This window comes from Carassius carassius, chromosome 24, assembly GCF_963082965.1.
Source record: "Carassius carassius chromosome 24, fCarCar2.1, whole genome shotgun sequence".
Lineage (NCBI taxonomy): Eukaryota > Metazoa > Chordata > Actinopteri > Cypriniformes > Cyprinidae > Carassius > Carassius carassius.
Window position 1 is genome coordinate 18,153,012 of NC_081778.1, and position 24,648 is coordinate 18,177,659.

Here is a 24,648-nt window from a genome sequence, read left to right on the forward strand (position 1 = left end):
TTGGTGGGCGAGACCATTATAGAGTCCACCTCCGTACTGGCCCTGTAGACTTTCAAAAACATTTAAAAAAAAAAAAATTAATCATAGATCATTTCTTTCTTTTTCCTCACACACCACAAGATTCATGTTGTATCAAGCAGGCTCTTCAATGTCATGGCAATTTTTTAGTTGTCGTAAAATATTTATAAAATGATAGGCTACAAATTACAGATATATTCACAACAGATATATTGAAATGGTTTGTGTTTTGATCATTAAAATAAAAAAAAACGATTTTATACTAAAGGGGTCATATGATGTGATTTCAAGTTTTTCTTTCTCTTTGGAGTGTTACAAGCTGTACATTCATAGATAAGATCCCTAAAGTGGCAGAGACTAAAGTCTCAAACCCAAAGAGATATTCTTTATAAAAGGTAAGACTCGACCACACCTTCCTAAAACACCTCATTTAAACACGCCACCACATGTCTAGGTCACGAAGTGAGAAGATTTGCACAATTACAACACTGTTCCAGAACAGTTGAACCCAAATTCTCAGATGTGTGCAGCACATTTTACAGAGGACAGTTTCCTGATCCTGGAAAGTAGCCTATAATGCCATCTACACACAAAGGCTGTTTCTATAAAGTGGGACAGTACCAACTTTGCAAGGAGAGTCTGACTCACAGCCTGGAAGTACTTAATCATATTAAAAGAATTTGCCACCGATGATTTTGAGCAGTGTAGATTAGTGCTTGTTGTTTGTCGTTTCTCTGATCCGCAACATAATGGGTTTTATGTTTACACGGCACTATATGCAACGCAATGCATAAAAAGACAGTATAAATCATTATAATCAGTAATTATGTGGCCACTGGATGCAACAAATGCCTCCTTTGTAATGGGTTTTATTGATTTTGTCCAAGCGGCAACCTTGAAACCAACACGGAAGTGACTAAAACTGCAATTCATTGACTGGTTAAAATGCCCAACTTTACAGCAGAAAAAAAAAACGTTTACAGCCTGGCACAAAAAATGATTTTGGTCTATATAGCTCATTTTGCCTTTCGTGACAACTGTGAGGGTGGTGAATTTTTTTATAACTCATCCATTTAAATTATATCAAGCCTTAAAGTTCTGCATGATTAAGGGCTCAGCCACTTGAGTTAAAGGTGGATTGCTGCTGCTGTCACCGCCATCGAGCTAGGTGGGCATGGTTTCAGCAACCAGCTCCAGCCTTTTTGCCCATTTTGATTATCCGGGAGTGACCCTCGGTGACGCGCTGCCAAGATGGCGACGGCTGCCTCCGCCCACTTTTGGCTTCAAAAACGCTCTTTGGAAACCAATGGGAGACGTCACAGACACTACATCCGTGTTTTTATACAGTCTATGGTTTTGTTTTGGCGAGCCGGGACTCGCCCTGACAGTATGTTAAGTAGCGTAACATTTCCGTCACACACTTGAGGCATTCGGTCAATCACAACGCACTAGATGGCCGGCCAATCAGCGTACACATCGCTTTTCAGAACGATGAGCTTTGTAAAAATCAATGTGTTTCAGAAAGGTGGGGCATAGACGAGAAACAATAATGTACAGTATGTGGAAAATAATGTGTTTTTTTACCTTACCATATAAACACATTTCATTACACCAAATACACAAATAATGTTCTTTTTAACAACATCATATGACCCCTTTAAGATAGGTGGGCTAAATAAAACTAGTGGCTTCATAAAAAAGCCTTTGAAAAGTAGTAACAAATTATGAAGGCATGGAAAAAGTTTCAAAGACAGTTTTAATGTGACCTTCATATAATAAAAATGTTTAGTTTCAAAAGTGCTTAACATCAAAGAAATAATCATATTGTGTATTCAAATATTAGTCATGAAATGCACACATATGTATAAAAATATGTATTTTTTTATTCATAGTAAATTAGGTTACTTTATACTATGCTGCACTTAGATTCACACATTCATATGAAAAGCAAAACTCATACATTCACATAACTATCAGCAACATCACCATTAAGTACCACTACAGCAAATGCATATTAAAACCCAAGTGGTTATAATTTTAATCAGTTTCTCAAAATTCTGGTAATTGTCAAAGACTCGCACTAAAATAAAAGTGGCACGTAGTCACAATATGGGGATTTTGTGTATATGGCATTTTCGACAGTAGTTGACAATGTCACTGCGTTCATTAGAAAAACCTATCCTGGTGTCTATTGGCATTATACTTGGTGGATATCAGCTGTCATATGTGTACCCTAATAACCCCCTTTTGATAGCCTCAAAATGTAAAGTGCAATTTCTGACATTTTTTTTAAAACATGAATGCACTTAAAGATTGTATGTGTGTGTGTGTGTTTCAAATTAATTTGAATAACTAATATCTGGAAAATCTGAACATGGGAAAACCAATACGATTTCAGTAAACACACTGACCAACATGCAGTTTCGATTGTAAACAAGAAGAAAATTGCAAATGAAAACAAATTTTTTTTTTTATAATTCTGACATCTTGCTATTGAAGTATAAATATCATAACCCTTTATAATACATGACAAAATCACCATAATTTCAAATACGTAGCAAAACACTTGGTAACACAAATATACACTTACACATTATTGATTTGGAAAAAACAATATCAGAATAAACATATATTTGAAAAATGCTTAGATACAAATAAATGCTATAAATCAGTCAGTATGTTGTCCAACCACAAATAATATTCAAACATCACCATTTAAAGGGATAATTCACCCCAAAATCATCATTTATTAACCCTCATGTCATTCCATCTTACAATGGAAGTCAATGGTTACTAAAACTGCTTGGTTACCATCATTCTTCAAAATATGTTCTGCGGAAGAAAGAAACGTGTACATGTTTGGAACAACATGAGGGTGAATTAATGATGACAGAATTTTCATTTTTGGGTGATTTATCCCTTTAAAGGTGGGAATTCACCCACTAAACCTGTATGAATGTCTGTCTTGTGCTGAACACAAAGCGAGAGATTCAGAAATTTTTGCTTGCCAAACAGTCACTGTTGGCGATTGACTTCCATGGTATTTTTTTTTTCTTCCGTACTATGGATGTCACTGTCTACCAGCAACTGTTTGGTTAAAATACCAATTCATCCTCATATCTTATTTTGTGTTCAGCAGAAGAAAGAAATTCATACAGGTTTGGAACAGTGTAAGGCTGAGTGAATAATGATAGAATTTTCATGTTTGGGTGAACAGTCCCCTTTAAGATGACCAGCTGCTTAAACATCTAGCAACTATCAACTCACACTTCTTTCTTCACTGTTTGCACTCACAGTAGACATGTCTGATTGATCACTGCTGCGACTGGATGGCCGTGATTGGTTAACGGCACCTTGTGAAGGAGAGCCATATGTGGCCGGCACAGGGAAACTGGGGACTAAGATAATCCTTGCATCTTGGTAATATGGAGGTGTTTGAATACTAGTGGGATAGTAAAATGGGCAATCTGTGAATAGCATCCTTCTCTGGATATGAGGGACAGTGGGCTTAATTTGGTTGTACCCAGACGGTAACAGATATGGGAAATGATGGAGTGCCATTCCGTAGCCTGCCCTGTTGTCCACAGCTACATTATGGTGTGCCCGTGGCAACATTTGCAGTGTTTCTTCACTGCTGTTCATCGGTGACCGCCTCTCTGAAATGTTGTCTGCTGACTGACTTCGGTGTAAAACTGGAGTCACAGGAGAATGTGGGGAGAAAGTGGGAGTCATTCGAGGAGAATGGTTGGAGCTGCCAGGGGACAGAGAGCCTAAATGGCAGAGCAAAATTTGAGTGAAAATGTTTAAACAAGGTGTTTAGAAATAAACCCACTCTTGTCATTTCAGAGAGATGCTTACCATTACTGCCAGTTTTCACAGTGCAGCTACGAGTGCCTCTCCCACGCAGCACATCAGATACCTTAAGACAAAACCACATGAATACTTCTTTTTCGAAAAGTCACAGAAGTTATGGATTAAGAGGCTAATGGAGGTTTCGACTCCAAGGGCCACAAACCGAGAGGCCTGGAATGGACTGACACAGGAAATAAGGCTAAAATTTGAGATGAATTTGATGATTCATCTCAAATGAATCATCGACAGGGAAGTCGTGACCTAATGGTTAGAGAGTCGGACTCCCAATCGAAAGGTTGTGAGTTCGAGTCCCGGACCGGCAGGAATTGTGGGTGGGGGGAGTGCATGTACAGTTCTCTCTCCACCTTCAATACCACGACTTAGGTGCCCTTGAGCAAGGCATCGAACCCCCAACTGCTCCCCGGGCGCCGCAGCATAAATGGCTGCCCACTGCTCCGGGTGTGTGCTCACAGTGTGTGTGCACTTCGGATGGGTTAAATGCAGAGCACAAATTCTGAGTATGGGTCACCATACTTGGCTGAATGTCACTTCACTTCATGATGTGAAGTAAAGCTTCGATAGTTATATAAAGCTAAAGTTTCTAAAGTTAAAGCATTTTAAGCAAAATTTCATTTATAATGTTGTAATTAAGTTCAAGTTCAAATACATAGATTTTAAAACGCAGTTGTAGAATGTAAAGTTGCAATTATTATAATAAATTTTTTTGTTTGTTTCTTACAAGAAAGGGTCTTCATGGGGCTCCATACAACTATAATCCATCTTTGTTGATATGTCTGACTGGTAATTAATACGCAATAAAACTGAGCAATGAAAGTTCTGTGAATCGCCACTTGTTGGCAGTATTTGAATTTTATATATACTCTGAATCTATCAACTATTATAATGAAAGATTTAAACAACTTTCTGTATTTTTGTCAAAACAATGCAGATGAACATAAAAAAAAAAAATATATATATATATATATATATATATATATATATATATAGTAAATAAATACATCACTAGGCATGACTGATTAATGTATAGTTTCCAAATAAACTAATGCCATTCTTTTAGTTCTTACTTTTTTGTTTTTTGCGACCATGATGGCAGTATCATTATGGTTGTTTTTCAGACTACTGTCAGCTCCATTTTTCAGCAAGACCCTGACGATCTCTATATGACCTCTGCCACAGGCGCTGTGCAATGCTGTATTCCCACTGTAAGACTGTGCGTTCACATCACACCCACTCTGAAAGACACAGCACACCGAAAAAGACATTGTGAACATTAATAACTACACATGGATAAAAACGGAGTAATAAAGATCAATAGTTAAAGATTTAAGTCTCATAGTTATACGCGTTCATCCCTGTGCTCACTAACAGATATGAACAAAATAAAAATGAAGGGAACAGATTGTGAAACAAATGAAGACTCATCAAATGTATATTTATATATGCACACACACCTCAATCAGAAAGACGACTATGTCAGTAAAGTTGTTTTCTACAGCATGAACCAGTGGACTTCGACCACTCTTATTATCCTGTGATAAAAGAGTAAAAAGAGACACAATAAACACATAGCGTGTGAAGCAAACATTATAGATCATAATACACAACTCATGCCCATGCAATAACTCATGCATGAGGAAAATATAATAACATCACACCAGACAACATAACAGGTAGTGGAAATGATGACAAACTCACTGACCCCAGCGTTGACTTCAGCTCCATTCTTCAATAAGATTTGTGCCAACGTTTTATCTCCATTCTGCACAGCCAGGTGGAGAGGCGTCAGACCTTAAATTAGACATTAAAATCTTCAGGCTGTAATCTGAATGGTTAAAATACATTTACACAAAAACACTAATACACCTCCTCACTGTGTTTCTAGGGACTTTTTGAATTGTGACAACAACAGGAAATGTCTCATGTTACATTTCATATGCATGAATGAAGCAAATACCAACTGTTAGGACTGTTTAGGACTACACTGACAAAATAAAATAAATTATAAAACTTTAGTTCTGCATAATTAATCAACATTTTTCTTTAGTAGTCCAGAAGGGGTTATATGAGTAGTACACTGTTACAAGAGGGAATCGTTGTGTTAGAATCCACAAATAAACCTAGATGGCGATATACATCCCTCATTTCTGATGAACAAAAATATTGAAAAACATAATCAGACATTCATGCGGGAAAATCCATGACTAGTAGCTCTTTTTCTGTCTACTGCCCCCCAGTGGAATAAAAAAAAGTTCTTCCTTCTGAAGTCATGTAGAAAAGAGTTGAGAGAAATGTTATTTTTACAGTTATGCATTTGTTCGTATTGCTGTACTAAACAGGACCATAGTCAAGAGAGGTTTAGTGTCAGCACATCTTTATGCAAGCTAACAGACGACTGAAATAACCTTTTCCTTTTTTTGCAATGCTGCAAAAAAATTACACAGACAAAAATGCATATACATATACTCATGTAGATCTAGGTCCAGCACTTACCCTCATAGTTCCTGATCTCCAGATGAGGCGAGGGGTTTTGGGGGTAGGGTCTGAGGATGACAGACAGACAGTCGGCCTCTCCGCGCTCACAGCACAAGTGCAGCGCAGTCTGTCCGTTACGGTCCAAAGCTCCAGGGTCAGCACCTGCATCCAGCAGAGCTTTCACCAAAACAGGCTGATGGGTTATTATAGCCAAGTGCAATGGTGTCTGGGGGGTGAGAGAGAGAGAGAGACACAGTTTACTGATTCAGTCAATTAAATCCACAATTATATTTAGACCGCATAATCAAAACTCCCACGACTCATATTACATGTCAATATCTAAGCAGTATATCTAAAAAAATCTACCACTCTTGAGGTCTGATATGGTGTTCAGGTGTATTTCAGCTGATGAGTCACATCCTGGTGTGGATTCCTGTAACCATAGCTGCTAACCTGGAACTTGTCTAAAAGGTAAAAGGGTTAGTTCATCCAAAAATGAAAATAAAGCTGTGTTTTACTCACCCCCATGGCATCCTTGGTGTAAATGTGTTTCTTCTTTCAGGCAAAACTAGTCAAAATTATACTGAAAAGTGTCTTCGATCTCTCAAGCTGTTTAATGCCACTCATCAGGTGATTGTTTGTTTCAGTCCAAAAAAATTTAAATAAAAAGCGGCCATCCATTAAAATAAAAAAAGTGTCTCACAGAGCTTTGTGAGGTGAACAAAGGCATCCTGTAGTGAATCGATGCATTTTAGTAAAAAAAATAATAATAATTAATATTCAAACCGTAATAATCACTTTAATCTAGCTTGCGCTCACTGTTGTAAATGAAGCAGTTCTGGGGGAATGACGTCTGAGGTCAGCTTTGCACATGAGCCTCTCTGAAGTGACGCATGAAGAAAAGCAGCGTAGAGATCATCACATAACAATGTTCACTACTTAGAAGTACAAAATGAGGATTTGTAAAGAAGAATGTCAGAGGATTTCAATATAAGCCATGAGGTTACACAAGGAAACTTTGTATCCTTTGATTCTGTAAAGTAATATTGGTTTTCACGAGACTCACCGGCGCATGCACAATGCTGACCTCTTACGTCATCAGCCCAGAGCTAGTTCCATGTACAACTGTAGGTGCAAGCTACATTAAAGTGATTATTACATTTTGAAAATGGAAATTTTTCTTATAAAAATGCATTGATTCGCCACAGGAGGCCTTTGTTCACCCCCCGGAGCCATGTGAGACACTTTTTTTTAAGATTACACTTCTTTTGGACTGATGCATGCAACATCCGCTGAGTGGCATTAAATAGCTTGAAAGAATTTTTTATATAACTCTGACTGGATTCGTTTGAAAGAAGAAAGTCATATACACCTAGGATGCCTCTGGAATGAGTAAAAACAGCCTAACTTTCATTTTTGGGTGAACTAACCCTTTAAAAGGTCAGTTCCATAGATCTGATAATAATAGGAAAAATTGGGCTAAATCCCCTTTGCAGACAGCCCTGCAGTAACTTATCCAAAATATGAAATATTATATGATTTATTTCATATAAAATAAAATTCACAGTAGAAAAGTTAACTGACATAACAAAGCTAAGTTTGTGTGTCTGTTTTGTGAGTGAACAGTTGGTTAATCTTGGTCAAAACAATCTTGGGTGAGTTTACTTTTGTTTCCTTCACCTGAAGTAAAATCCTACATTGAAAGAACTAGTGTTATTGACAGCAGTTAAATAATAAAGTCAAAGAGGTAAAACACCAAGCCTAACAAACATGAAAACAGAGCCAAAATGGTGACATACTTCACTAGTTTATTTGAAGCTCCTTCATTTAACTCAGGCAAAGGAAGAAAAAATAAAGCACTACATGGGTCACAGCGCAATCTTGCATTCAGTTGTACACTACAAACACATTGGATATTAGCATTTTTGCTAATAAAGGAAGCTAATACTGCACACAAGTCAAGTAATCTGTCAGGTATGTGTTTTGTTGACAGAAGAAGATTGAAAGATAAAAAGAGGTTTGTGGTTTTGAATGGTACCCACTATAGATGGTCATCAGCTCAGATGTGTAAGCAGGTAAAGCTGACTCTAGGATAATACACAGAGGGGGTCGGTTTGACACTAGAGGGAGGGTGTTCCAGTAAGGCACAGTAGAGAGGAAAAAAAAGTACAGCGAGAATGAAGACAGAAATTCCTCTGGTGTCACAATGTCTATGGCCCTCCCTTCCTATGAAAACAACTCTCCTATTTCCCTGAATCCTGTCTGACTCATCAAGCATCACACACTTGCTGGTGTGTGTGTGTGTTAGAAGACATGTTACCACACAAAAATTTGCTGGGTTTTTCTTTGTGCCAAGATCAATTGTATCACTACAAATCTAACGTAGGAACAGTGATGGATAAAACCCACTTACATCCTCTTTAGGCAAGCCCTGAAACAGGAAATTATATGAGAAATACATCCCATACATTGAGAAAATATGGAGAGAAATTCTAGCGTAAAAGTGCCTTTCTTGTTTTACAATACCACTGAACTGACAATAACTGACCAATAGGTTTAAAGAGAAACTGTAAGTGCTTGGAAAAGGAGGGATTAGAGACACAGAAAGGGAAAGGAAAAGTCAGGAATAATTGTGTAAAGGGAACGATGGGAAGAGATGGATCAGAGAGGGAAAATCCCTTTCCTCTCCCCTGCAGTGAGTCCTCAGATTCCTATTCCTGTGTGTAAACACGGGGGAAAAAAGAGTGGAATGTTGGATGAATAAGGAAAGTAACTGAGGGGGAAGATGCATGAGCCAAAAACACACTGTAGTGAACTGAAACTAAAGCCTGCATGATTTAGCACTGATGAATGGGCCTAAAAAGATGGTTTACTGGTCTTATCTGGTTTAAGCCTGGCCAAGCTGGTGCTCAGCTGGTTTTAGACATTATCAGCCATCTTTTTTTTCTTCTATGGAGTAACATGCACCAACAAAATCACTATAAAACCAGCAAAAAGCATTGGCACAATTTGTATTTTATGAATGCTAATATAGTTATGCATAGTTAGGCCATTGTATAGTCTTCCTGCGAAGATCTATGGGTCTGTAATTTGTAGTAAAAGCACTTTTTTTCAGGATAAAAAAAAGATAAGCATGTTAAAAGGCTGCAGAAGAGTGAGAAAGAGCAAACGAGTTCAAGGGAAAGTCCCTTTTAATACCCTGCAAACCTCAACACAAGGTATGTTGAGAAACAAGCCAGGGTGTGAGGGGGGTCATGTGACTTCTCGGAATGAGGATACTTAAGTTCAGATGCATGCAACAGCCGCTTTACATGTGTTTGCACATACACTCAAAAAATTATAAAACATAACTGAATTTTCTTACAGCCATGCTAACAACTCATCAGCTTCGGTCTTGACTGATAATAGATAACACATAAAAACACATTTGTCATGCACACACACGCACGCACACACACACACACACACACATACACACACACACAGAGCATGTTTTTTCTCTTGTGCATTTCAAATGTTAGTGCAGGCGTTTGATCATGACAGACATGTGGGAGCACAATCATTTTTTAAAGGCGTGAGGAGTGGAAACGGAGACATTGTGATACAAGTCATTCTGGCACATAGAAATTCTAGTGGTAGTAATAATGATAGCTGTAGTAACACTTGCCTCGGTACCAGCTGTGTATCTACTTACCTTTACAATACTGCATCATTCACTGTATTTACTCGCTAATCTTGAATTTTTAAACTCCAAAATTCTTTTTAATTTTCAAGCAATGCTGCAACCAAAGTTACTCAAAACTCCATCTAAGCTTCAAAGACATGCTAATGTGCACTTGACATTTCTGGGGAAATAAGAATTGAAGACAGGATATAACACAAAATGTAACCTCAACAATCTGACAGAAACAAGTTTTAGCCAGTGGCTTAGATGTACACGCAGCTTCTGGTAACTGCTGGATACCTGTGAATGTACAAGCGTTCGTGTTTGTGTGTGTGAAAGAGTGCATCTGTACGTCAAGTGAAACCTAAACATGAATTTGAGGTGATTTTTGAGGTCTGGCTAGACATGCAATGGCGGTAACTGATAATGCGGTTGGTGGAAGTAGGGGTTAACACAACCAGAAAAGGAGAAGAACAGGATGTGAAAGCCTGGGAAGAGTCTGAAAGGTCTGTGTGCTCAATTTATGTTCCTGACACATGGGAAAAACATGAGGCAGAGGACACGGGTTGCTTGTGTTGTGGTCACCATGTGGTGAGCACACAAGCGGGCAGGCTAGCATTTCTATAAGTACTTAAATAACCACGAGCAATTCAGTGGCATTACCTGAGAACAAAAGTGTCCTAGGAGCAATTTCCTCTTCTGCTCAAATCTAGCTTAAAGGTATCGTGTGACAGTTAAGAATACATTTGAGGAAATTACAGTTAACCAACATATGTCCCCCGAGGGACAAGAATTTAGGTTTAACTAGCCTGGTGTTCTTTGTGCATTAAATTCTCTAATCCTCAAAACATTCACCAACATTAACTCTCTTCTGTCCTGCTACATCCTGCTGCAAAGACCAAAGGAGATCAGCACAAATGTCAAAGCTCATTTTTTATAGAGGTTAACACTTTACAATAAGGTTTGATTCCTTAACTTTCATTAATGAGCTAACAGTAACATTTCATTCAAAAGTATGTGTTCCTGTGGCTCAGTGGTAGAGCATTGCATTAGCAGTGCATAAAGTCATGGGTTCAATTCCCAGGGAATACACATACTGATAAAAAATGTTAGCCTGAATGCACTGTAAGTGGCATACATGTAAGACATTTCTAAAATAATTATTTTATTTATATTTTAACTTTTACTGTTTATGATATATATACCATTGTTATCAATTCAAATTTGTTCACAATACAATTGGTCAATTTAACCAATACAATTTTTAAAGCTAAAATATTAAACATATATTAGTCTATGTAGAAATTATCATTAATCTAGATCAACATTTTTGTCATTCCCGCATTTTAATATCTTAATTTTAAGTATTTAGATTATTTAACTTATTAATAATAATAATATTAATTGTATGAATAATTATATATTAATTTGAATCATTTAAGTCATCCTGCGGCCCCCTTGCACGTTTGCTGAGGCCCCCTAGTGGGTCCCGGCTTTGTGGTTGTGAACCAATGATCTAGATTAATAAATGCTTCCAAAATATCATTCATTGTTATTGTTCATGATATCTAACAGAGTTTGTTTGTGTGTGTGTATGTGTGTTTGTACACTTTACCTGTCTTAGGTTATTGAAAACGTCCATGTTTTTGTGGGCCCGTTGATATATTTCAATAAGCCAGATGACCAGTTGCCAATTCTCTTGGACAACAGCAATGTGAAGAGGCCTGTAAATGCAAACAGACAAACAAACACATGCATTATTCACCAAACAAAACACTGCGTGAATGCATTAACATTAAAACACACAAACAAAACTATTAAATATTAAAATGTACACTGCTGCATTTCTTTTAACAATACAGGCATGACTGTCTTTTGAATGGCCTACACAGGTCAACCAACGAGGGTTGAAACAAAAGGTTGAATGAATAACCCTTCACCTGAGTGACAATCATGTGCATGACTCATCTTGTACACAGTGGCTCTTAATGCAACCAGTGTCAGTGAGTACAGAGAAATGCTTATCTCTATATCATTTCACAGAAAGCCTCTCTGAGGTGAGAGTGTAGAAGTCAAAGTTTGGGAACAGGAAGAAAACACTCGGTAAGAAAGAGAGAGGGACTCTTCATGAAATGTTTTAAATTATGTTTTTTTTTCTTTCTATATCTGCTTCCAGTAACAGCTACTTTGGTTTGAAGTCACTTCCTGCCCTCAGGGACAATGGCACCATTCTTTCTGTTTTGAATACTAATTATCATTATATTTGCAGTTGCATTAGGGGCTTTCTGTGCTTTTCAGACTCCTCTAACAGAACTTCCCATGAAACCCTGAAAAAATTACAAAGAAGAACCTTGCACTGACTTGAAACACAAGAACAGTGCATTTACAAGTCCTACAAGAGTGCTTTATTTGCTTAGCAACGATCACTGTAACATGCAAAACAATATTGATCATTTGTGAACATTCAGAAGTCATCTGAATAAAGGATAATATAATAATACATTGAACACTTTTTAGCAGGACTAACACTTAGGATTATGCAGACAATGTAGAATGTTCATTATGAACTATAAAAGAGGTCTCAGGAGTGTGGCAAGAATGTTAATAGGCCTGATGGGAAGTCATACTGCAACAGCAGGAAAAATTATAGAGAAAAAGGGAACAGAGAAGAACAGGGACTCATTGTTTAGATTGTCTTTTGACCCGTACTGAGTCATTGTGGCATTAAAAGCCGGAACACAGACAGTAGGAGAGCAAATGATTTGAATTATGGTACTGATTCATATTCCTACTGATATTAATGTAAATATTGGCCTAAAGGGACATTGCGATTGCTTCATGTGGGTTATTCCATTGTGGCATAATAAAACGGAGAGAATAAAATTAAATACTGCATGTATAAGCACAAATCTATATATAAAATGTATAAGAACAGGTTATGATCATTTAAAAAAAAGAAAAAAAGAAAAATCCAATGCCACCTGACTTCTTGAAATATAACTTTCTGTTTGGAACAACATTCACGGTTAAATCAAACTCCTTTTTGAAGCATCAAACCAAAAGAGGAAGAGAAGAGCTCTTTAGTCAAAATGAATGCAAGCCAGCCTGATACAGGCTATGACTGGCCTCAGTGAACTGCCATATTACAGTTTCTCTTTTCCTTGGTTTTCATAAGAAAGCAGAAGAGTTTATTAGTAGCTTAATTCTTTCTTTATTTGTCTCCTTTCCTGTAAGTGAGCTCAACGTCACTGTACTTCAGGAAATCTCATGCTTTTTTAGTTCTGCCATCAGGTCCATGTGTTGAGGCCTTCTGAGAAGATGCTGCTTTGTTGATCTGAGGACTGTATGTTTACACAGAACATGTGAGATTGGCCTGCATCACAGTGCAAAGGCCACACTCTTTGCAAGATAAATAAATAAATAATTTGTTACATTTCTAGGTGCATCTCAAAAAAAATTTATATAATGGAACAGTTCTTTATTTTCTTTCTTATATTCTAGATTCATTACACACAAACGCGACTGCTGTGACTGTTGAAGTACGACGCTGGTGATGTGTTATCTTTGTTATTGGGCGCACCAGAAAACACGTTAGCAGCGTCGTACGTCAACAGCGCTGTGAACGCACTCACAACAGACCCAGAAGAGAAGAAAATGCTAAATAAAGTCAACATTTTTGTTATTATTGGAGCAAAATGTATTTTCGATGCTTCAAAAAATTCTAACTGACCCTCTGATGTCACATGGACTACTTTGATGATGTTTTTATTACCTTTCTGGATATAGACAGTAATTTTAACATTTGGGTGAACTAACCCTTTAAAGGCCAAATTCATTATACACTTATTGATGATGCATACAAAGCAAGCAGAAGAACCCAGAATATAAACGCAAAGTTTAATATTTAATGTTTTCCCATAGAAAAACATTATAAAGAAGAAGTGTAACCATTTAGTGCATTGCGTTCTCGTTCCGGGCTCATCTGCTTGCCTGCATAAAGCAAGCAGCATCCATAAGGCATGTACTGAATTTGATCTTTTAATATCACTTTTTAAAAGACACTTTAAGTGTTTTCACATTAAACATTTTAGAATGTCCCACTGTTTTTAGTGACTGAAATATTGCACTGGGTGATTATGGATTGCTAATGGCCAAAACATTTTGTTCACATATATTTGTTTTATTCTTTTGAGAGATTATCTATATATTTGTGGATTGGAACAGACAGAAAATCGACAGGCTTATGCTGCAGTCCTATGGATGTTTTGCTCGTCGGGTCTTCGAGCCGGTCACGTGACTGAAAACTATCAATTGGTGAATTTGGCCAGGACACCAGGGGTTACACCTATATTTTTTTTGAAGGACATCCTGGGTTTTTTAATAACCACAGAGAGTCAGGATCTCTGCTTTTTGACAGTATAGTGTCCCCATCACTATACTTAGGCATTAGGACCCACACAGACCACAGGGTGAGCACCCCCTGCTGGCCTCACTAACACCTCTTCAGCAGCAACTCCCATCCAGGTACATACCACGCTCAACCCTGATTAGCTTCAGTGGGCAACCGGTCTTGGGCTCCAGGGTGATATGGCTAAATAAATTAATAAATAAATAAAAAGTACAGCTGCACACAATTAACAAATATCTCTCTATTGCATTTTCAGTAAGTGCTATAATGTGTGTAGGGGCCTTTAAGGTCTGCAATTTTAATCCATTTAATTTATCCATTGACAGGTCGTTGGTGAGTAAGTGACGAAATGCTAGATTTCTTCAAAATAAATCTAATGAAGAAACAGTGAAGAATGAAAAAAAGTCCTCTACATCTTGGACGGCGCAAGGGTGAGTACATTTTCAGCAACTTTTCATTTTTGGGCAAACTATTCCCTCAACTAAATCTTTGCTTGTCCCTCTTACATCAGAAAAGCCAGCATTTGGATTAACAGACCCATCATAAATATATCATTTAATATAAATATTAATGTAAACTAACTTTTATTTATCATATATTCTTATCACATGTATGTCTGTATGTGATAATCATTGGCTTTGCTGTCACTTACTATACTGCAGGCCAGAATTTACTTTCTCTCTCTCTTTCTTTTCGAAAGAAGAAACTCCTTGGGTTCCTGGAAGTGACTGAGAGTTAGTTAGACCGCAGCCCCAGATAAGGCCCAGGCTGAGACTGACGTAGGAACCTGAACATCATCAGAAGGAGATGAAGGACTCATGGTGGGGCTGTGGCGCATGTGTGGCATCCTGTACAGCCCAGATACACAAACCTCTAACATCCCCTCCAGCATACAGGCCTGCTTCTGCTGCAGAAAACAAGCTCAGAGGCTGAGACAAGACATAAACAGCCTGAGCCAAACACAAGACATGCAACCACTAATATAAAAACTCTTACAGGAACAGAAGAGACTATAAAATCCTCACAAGAAAGGTGTTTGAAGGTAACCATGTGTGAAGGCTCTATGATTCTCTGCATAGCAATAATATCTGAAAACAGCCTTCACATCCTATATAACCTAAATTTTTTTGCTATTAACACATTTGGCAGACACTTTTATTCAAAGTGACTTACAGTGCATTGGTTACATTACCAGAGAAAAAAATGCATTACTGTTTGAGCAACAGTGTGTCTCTCCAAGCCTATATAACCTTTCTTTTGCAAAACAAACAAACAAAAAACTGTTTAATATTGACAGATTTTGTCAATATTAAAAGTCACTGGGCTGCAAAAGATACAGTGGACCCCTGTGAGTTTCACTGAATGGACAAAATACAGACAGAGACATTTTTTAAAAACTAACTTCTTTTGTGTTCCACAGAATGAAGAAAGTCAGACATGCTTAGAACAATATGAGGGCGAATAAAAGTTTTTTTTTTTTAGAGGAACTAGATGTTTAAAGCATGAAAGACCTGTCTGTCATGCAACCTTATGGTGCTTCATATAAGTATGCAAACTATAAAAGAGGAGAAAGAAAGAAAAAGTAGGTGTGAAGAGTAGAAATGGCACAGGTATATAAGCTAACAGTACAGAGCAAAAGGGGGAGAGAGAGACTGATATGCAACAGAGAAAAAGCGGTAAAAGAGGAAGTGAAGAGCGGATGTTTGGGTTTTGAGCCCATTCATTTTAAATGCACAAAACAGTGAAAAAATGAAAGAGAGAGAGAGAGAAAGACACCTGAAAAAACCGCAGTCACACAACAGACTCGCGCTCACGTCAGGCTTTCCCGAAAATGAGGGTCTGAGAAGTGCTAAGAAGAAAACAAGGTGAGAGCATGAGAAGCCCATTGACGTAAGAGAGTACATGCAAGGGGGAGGCGGTGTGAGAGAAATTAATTTAGACAAGGTTGTTTTTCTGTTTGTGCAAATGCAGTTGATTGAAAAGCATGATTGACAGATGTACATGTAAACAGTAGACAGAAACTAGGAAATAGGGACCTACTGGAAACCAAAACTTTGCTAACAACTATCTGCAGTGTATCAGTTCAGGGAAGAAATGTGGTTGAGAATGTGGTTAAAAAGTCTAACCAATAAAAAGCCATCAAAATAGCAACAGAACTAAACATTTTATTAAGAAAGCTGTTTGCCTTAACAGTAAACCTCATCATTTGCATGCTATTTTAAACACATCATGAATTTCTTTTTTCTGTGGAACATAAAAGGAGACATTCTGAAGAATTGTATACTGGTCGCTCTTGTCCATGCAATTACATTGACATGCAAAAGCACCATTGGCCCATATGACTATTTGCATTCAGTGGGATTCAATCCCATGACCCTGGTGTTGCTAGTGTCATGCTCTACCATTTGAGCTACAGGAATGCTGTATCTTTTGACTCTTTATGATAGAAACAATCCAAAATGTAAAACTCATTTACTGATATCCTTCCTCCAGTGGAGCAAGTCAATGATTTGATCTTTGAGAACAGAAACAGTACTATTTGAAATAAAGTAGATTCTGTGAACTACATTCAATCAAGAGATCTGACTTAAAAGAATGACTCATTCAGGAACCACTGCTCCTTTAATTAACTCTTTAATGAATTAACAGTGATCGGTTTTTCATCATACAGCTTCTTATTTAATGAATCATACAAGCCATTTTTTATATTCTCTCATCATTTGTTGTCCATCCATTGAGAGTAATAAAGATTGTACATGCGTGGCATGTGAAAACAAACCTTTAAGCAAGCACACTGGAGTCCCTGTTTACCATATTTGATGTGCTGTATGTATCTGCCTTGATCATTGTTTATATGTGAATAAAAGCCTTGATTAAACTGCATTATCATATGATGTGTCTAATGTGCTAATGTGTCTTTTCAGATACTTAAATGAAATTGCTTGATTCTTATGGATTAATTTTACCCTATGCTTTAAAATGTTGACAACATAGACTCTCAATGGATGAACAGAAATAGTGAGAGAATATAATGTTCTGAATTGGGTTCTGAAGATGACCGAAAGTCTGAATGTGCGGACACATTTCCTATTTGTTGAGCAAATTTTCAGAGGGGAATCCAGTCATTTTAACATAATCTGGAATTTCGTTTGAGAACGCAAGATTTCAACATGAAGATTTCACAGTGAATTCATATATCACTTCACTACAGACAACAGACAATGGATGAGGGTGAGTAAATGATCACAGAGTTTTCATTTTTGGGTGGACTATCCCTTTAAGCATACATATGGGGTAGATTATATGAAGCTATGTGTGATGAGTCAAATAAAAATTGGGTTAGTGCTCCACATATTTCATTTCTCAAAATTGGAATTGGCTTCATTTGCTTACTAAGCATTATATGCATACAGCGATGTTTTTATCTGCTGATGACTAAACCTTGATATCAATATTGCGTGACACCAGGTGTCACTTTTGGAGAAGTTTCGCTCACATGAGAAGGGTTATTTTCACACTGAGTAAATGTTCAGATATTACAGTAACACAGTACATGTGTTAGTGTTTGTTCCAGAGCCTAAGGGAGCCAGAACGTTCATCTCTTGCATCCTCGTAAGAGCCACACTCATAAAACCAACCCCTGAAACAGCAGCACATGAAACCAGCTTCTCTCAGTTACTCTTACTCATACCCACAAGACATACCTTAATCCAGAATCAATCTCCCTTTCTCTGTTCTCAGAATCTCTGTTTTCGGTGTTGATCATCAGATAAAATGATTTTGGTAATCTTTTCTAATAGGAAGTTGAAATGTACTGGGTAAAAGGGGTCATGATGACTCTGTGCTTGACTCTTGTGATTCAGCTAAGACTACAATAAACAGAAGGCTAAGCACGCTGAACCTATCACTCAAGAATATTTTTGGGATCTTTTTGTGTTTTGTCTTTTTGATCAATGTGTTTCGGCTTTTTGTTCTGGATGACTAAGCAAGAATCAGAGTGACATATCTAGGATAATCTGGAATTTCCAAAGAGCCAACAGAAAGTACATGTCCACCCTAATAATACTCATAATTTACCTAGAGTTACTAATAATAAACCAATGTCCAGTTTAACTTTGAATCTGACCAGTTAAATATACAGTACATATTATAAAATATGGTTTGATATACTTCTTTACCTGCTGAAATGCATGACAGACAATTTTGAGGGACGTTTCAGCATAATCAATTCTTGAACTACAACATGCCATGAAATGACTGAGACTTCATAAAGGGCAAAAGACTCACGTGTCACCATCTTCATCTTGATGTGTTGCCTCAGCAATATCTGCCAGCAGACGATCTGTGCTCTCCAGTGGAGGAGGCTGCCGAGGCCACTTGAAACATGTACAACCTGCTATAAACCCAGAGAAGAAGACCTATTTGTATTCACAAACAAAATCAAACATGCATGTCAAACCAACATTAATGAAATAGTTACGCACTCTAATTTTTTTTTTTTTTAATTAAAAATTTTAATCGCCTCAGTAAAAATCACATTCTGGGCCCCTCTCCCTCAGTCTCAGACATTATGGCCATGGGTCGCTGGCTAAACGTCTGATGCATATATGACACAAAAGTGGAATCACTTCAGGAATGTCAAAGTCATTATCGGATTGGTTGAATTCTACAGGATTTCCGTGAGACATGTGTCGCGTTCTTTAACGTTCTGCCTGGAAACAAAGATAACGAAAGAAGAAAGCCTAGTGATTACAACTGTGATGACCAGCGCTTATCAGGATCAACTAAACGCTGGATTTTCAAAAGTATGTGTAATATTTAAGGTTTGCGGAATAGAATCTTTAAAATACGAAACGAACGGTGGTTGGTTATTGGACATGTCGGTCAAACGACATGGGCGGGCCTTGGCCAATGAAAGCTGCCATGAATTCCAGACCTTCAGCTTGAAGGTCTGGCTACGCGAGACTATCTCTCCCTCATCGGGCTCTTGGAATTGTCTAAACCTTTTCCCTGTTACAGTGCCCCTGAGTCGCAGTGTGCATACATTTGGTTTAGATAGATTATATTAAAGAAAAGTTCTAACAGACTAAAGTTATGCATAGCACATTATCATAAAAACCAAGAAATAATTGGTGGTGTTGTGCCCAGTTTTGACCCCCTGCCAAATTATTACCCCCCTTGTACAATTCACTACCTGATTGCCTAATCCTAACCCATCCCCCACAACTACTCCTAAACCTAACAATACTCGGTTGGTAATAATCTGGCAGGGGGTCAGAATTGGGCACAACACCTGTAAGAGTGGAGAATGTACTAATATCAATGTGTTTCGGTTTTTAGCCCAGTTCTGGAGATTATTATGTTATTATTATTATTATTATTATTATATTATGTTAGATTATTTGTATAATGGACACTGGGGAGTGGTGTAATACCAAGGCTGTCAATTTAGTCAATAATGGGAAGGTGTGGGGAAAATACTTTGACATTAATTCATGCATACAATTTGCAGTATTAATGTTTTCAAACGGTGTTACCTTGTATTTTACTGATGTACAAACTGAGAGTCAATATGCGGTTTTGGTTATGTAGCTACTGCAAAAAACAACAACAACAAAAAAACAGAGAAACATTATGTTTTACAACACCACCCGTTGTCACCTACGCGTGTCAACCCACTGACACGTTTTGCAGGCTGCTGAACCAAACATCCTGCTGATCAGCTCAGTGGTTTCGTGTTGACTGTTGCTCGCTGACTGGACTGACCATGACTGCGCAATCATATGTTACGCACGCGCTCCACGCAAACGGACACACATACTTTCACAATGATATAACATACTAAATTAGGCAAAGACATCCAAGTTTGGCACTTAAAATATAAAGTTAGTGATCATTAAAAATAAACATTTTTGTAAACTTACGATATGGTGTTAAGTGTGGCACAAACCGGGAGTCATTAACGCTTGGTTTATGTCCAAATGTACAAAATATCCGCTGTGCATCTGTGTCTATCTGAGCCTCGGGGTTCTTCAAAACTTTTGGTTCCGGGCTAGGTGGGTCGTTTCTTGGACCACTGTTGCCATGATCCACATCCAGAGGAAAAGGACGTTTCCTTGGCGGAAGTTTGGAAATTGAGGAATCAGCCAGTTTCTCTGCAGCGTTAGGGTTAGTTCGGGTATGTTTGGCACCCTCAAGCGTCCTATTTCCCCTGACACCCACAGCGTCTGTTTGAGTAGTCTGCGAAACTGATGCATCACAACAGTCCTGTGGCTCGGATGGAAGAACTCCGTGTCCATTGCTGCACTTGTGTCCCGGTTCCACCTGTCTTTCTGGAGCAGGTCTAGGGCGACCTTGGTCTGCCGCCTGCGCGCAGCCCCCACGCTCTCGGGTTTTGTTGGTAAGATCCAGTGGCACAGATCGCACAGTGTGATTACTGCCACTCATGGTCATTGTCCTCAGGTAGGCGATATATGGGTTCTAGACGAATCCTTTTATCAACATTATGTAAATCTGAATCACTTCTTGGTCCCAAGATGACTATCACCTCAGGTTGCCTAGATTAAACAACATACTTACATTTGCTCTGCTCAAGATGTTTTAGCACAGCTCACTGAAGCACTTAAAGTCATAGTCTTCTCTTATGCACAAGTTTTCTATTAAAATGATAAGTAAAAAATAAAAAATGAATAGAAATCCTAAATAATTGGCTACACGTGCAATTAAAATAAGGACGTTTTAGGGCAATGACAATATGTCATGTGCATTAATATTATCATTGTTATTATTGACCACGCACTGCTGTCAGGATGATAACCTGTGTGCTGTTCTGTTCGCTGTCTCTGTAATTTGAACTAAATTCACAGTCTCCCTCTCTCATTCACTCAAATTAGGAAGTAGGAGGGTGAGTGAACTCTGGGGTTTCCCCTTTCAGATATAACTGAATCGTTCGCAAGCTTCTTCTCATTTGCGACACGATTAAAAGGTAGCCTACTGCTGAGGCTCTTTGCAGTTTAGATGAAAATTGTAGCATTTATTAGTAGGTTCACTTTGTATTTGACAATCAGGATCAGTAAAGGTTTCGTTTTAGGTGGTTAGGACGGGGGCATCGGTTTCGGTTTAGTTATTAAACGTGTTGCACGTTTAAAACTGTCTTTTGAATCTTTCTGATGTACACCAGCGTTTGTGATTGTATCTCTCAGTGCACATAAATGTGTCACGAGCTGTTAGATAACAGGTGTGTAGTTTTGCTTTCCTTTCAGCCGTGCTCGGTTTTTAATGCTCACTCTTGTGCCTGGTAGGAAGCGGGCTGGATCTCCGCGGGGATCTCCCTCAGCTGTTGTCGGGAAACCTGCCAGGCCCAGCCTTCTGTCTCTCTTCCTGGATTTGACCACATTCATATCGGCCAGCGGATCATTAGTGACTGATTGAACTGATAAAATACGGTCCCTTTTCACATTAGAGATTAGATATATGACTCATACCGATAACAACAACAAATGTCTGACTTTCATACGCTATCTCAGCCTCGTATCTGGAAAGCACCCCCATCCCTTAAAGATACATAGGCCGGATAATAACTGTTGGTTCCTAGAACGTTCTGAAGACGTTAAGGTGTTTGGTTACAAAACAGAAGCTAAAGAGAATGTTCCAAGAACGATAGGAATAGAAAAACCAAACGAGAACCTATAATATGCTAACATTAGGACAATGTTCTGTGTTCCCTTACGAAAAGAAAATATATTTACCAATATATTTCTTAAAATATATTGTGATATATTGTAATATATTAATTTCCCTTTTTATTTTCTAAAATATTATATATTTGAATACATTTAATAATATATTGATGATACATATATTACATAATATATTGCAAAATATACAAATGATTGCCACTTTCAATATATTGCAATATATTGGAAAAAATAAATATATATAAGAATATATGCCTAATATATTACATGATATTTTCCAATATACTGCAATATATTTTTGTTTCATAAGGGTTTGCTTTGAGTTTGACATCATTAGCCTCAGCCCTCTGATCTATCCCAGAACATTAGGACAATGTTCTGTGTTTGCTTTGAGTTTGACATCATTAGCCTCAGCCCTCTGATCTATCCCTATCCCTATAATCAAAATATAATAATATAAAAAAAAAAAATAAAAAAAAAATAATAATAATCAAGGCACAGTATCAGATTATGTGAAAATAAAAATCTCAGACAGTAATACCCCTCCCTCTCTTTGGCCTACACCCCACTAGTTAGTTCCTCCTCACACCAGGGGTTTGGAGTTACCTGGGCCAGTTTGGGACTTTCCTTCATTGTTGGGTTGAGCGGGTATAGAACAGCAAGCGGAAAAAAAATGACAGGTGTTTAAAGTCCCTAAAACACCAAAAAGAGTGCAGGGTGGGTCCGAACTTGTCAGTTGGTGACATACAATAGTGTCAAAATGCTGAATCACAGCTAGTTTAGTCCCCATGGGCCAACTGAAGATCAACAAAACGATTCCAAGATCTGCAAATGAACTTTTTAAATTGAATTGAACACACAATTAAATTTAGCATTAGGTTTTCTGCTGCATAATCAAAACATATTTGACAATACAATATAATACTTTTTTCTTTTTAATCCCTGAGGGAAATGAGGGCTACAATTTCTAGCCTAAAATGCTTTACCAATAAAAAAAGAGAAGACAGTGTGTTACACATTGTGTTCATGTGCTTCATATGATTACCTTACACTAATCTTATAGACAGTCAGACGATTTTTTCTATTGTATTATTATTATTATTATTATTCTCCTGATTGGTCCATTTACACTTTTACACCATTTACATGTATTGCCTTTAGAAGAAGAAGAAGAAAAACTTTTATGCAAACAAACCAATAGTCGTAATTTGTAAAATTTTAACCATATAATTTTTTTCTGCTCTACAAGAGGGACATGGTAGACATTATAGCAATATAAAGGGACGAAAATCAACCGTCCAGTCAGAACACCAAGATCATCTTGCACGTTTTTCAAAAGCTGTCGGGCTATTCTATCACTGTCAGAAGAGTCTCGAACTGATGCTGAAATGCTGTGAAGCAGCGACATCTGCTGATGAGGGAAAATGTACATTTGTGAACAGTTTTAAACAATTGTTAAAATAAAATAAAAAATAAAAAACAGCACAAATACTATCCAAATAAATAAACAAAATGAACAACAAACCAAGATGATAACTGATGAAACCAAAGGAGGAAAACTTTAGGGACTATATTTTAATATCATACTGACAGCTAATATTAACTGATGACTAATATTATATACAGGTGCATCTCAATAAATTAGAATTTTGTGGAAAGGTTAATTTATTTCAGTAATTCAACTCAAATTGTGAAACTTGTGTATTAATAAATTCAATGCACACAGACTGAAGTAGTTTAAGTCTTTGGTTCTTTTCATTGTGATGATTTTGGCTCACATTTAACAAAAACACACCAATTCATTTTCTCAACGAATTAGAATATGGTGACATGCCAATCAGCTAATCAACACAAAACACCTGCAAAGGTTTCCTGAGCTTTCAAAATGGTCTCTCAGTTTGGTTCACTAGGCTACACAATCACGGGGAAGACTGCTGATCTGACAGTTGTCCAGAAGACAATCATTAACACCCTTCACAAAGAGGGTAAGCCACAAACTTTCATTGCCAAAGAAGCTGGCTGTTTACAGAGTGCTGTATCCAAGCATGTTAACAGACAGTTGAGTGGAAGAAAAAAGTGTGGAAGAAAAAGATGCACAACCAACTGAGAGATCCGCAGCCTTATGAGGATTGTCAAGCAAAATCAATTCAAGAATTTGGGTGAACTTCACAAGGAATGGACTGAGGCTGGGGTCAAGGCATCAAGAGCCACCACACACCGACGTGTCAAGGAATTTGCTGAACCACAGACAACATCAAAGGCATCTGACCTGGGCTAAGGAGAAGAAGAACTGGACTGTTGCCCAGTGATCCAAAGTCCTCTTTTCAGATGAGAGCAAGCCAAGACGCCATGTCGTCGAAACACTGTTATTTTCATCTCGTAGTCCAATCACCTTTGTTTGGGCTTCCCAGGGATGCTGTACTTAGAGATCAATGGTAACAATTTATGTTTAACTCGGTTCCCGAAAATTATAATCCACATGTAAAACTGTGAAAAACAGCTTGCTGAAGACAGCT

General features: G+C 37.7%; 1 protein-coding gene across 1 annotated transcript; it reads right to left on the bottom strand.

Moving 5' to 3' along the window:
- Positions 1 to 1,881: 1,881 nt before the first annotated feature.
- On the bottom strand, positions 1,882 to 21,284 carry LOC132103041 (B-cell lymphoma 3 protein homolog). The gene is made up of 9 exons (XM_059507844.1): positions 20,360 to 21,284; positions 18,723 to 18,831; positions 11,643 to 11,751; positions 6,382 to 6,589; positions 5,591 to 5,679; positions 5,343 to 5,420; positions 4,956 to 5,123; positions 3,877 to 3,937; positions 1,882 to 3,788 (listed from the first exon to the last, which is right to left on the bottom strand). Exons 1-9 carry the CDS (start codon positions 20,886 to 20,888, stop codon positions 3,277 to 3,279), a joined length of 1,863 nt encoding a protein of 620 aa, XP_059363827.1. The 5' UTR covers positions 20,889 to 21,284; the 3' UTR covers positions 1,882 to 3,276.
- Between the last annotated feature and the right edge of the window lie 3,364 nt (positions 21,285 to 24,648).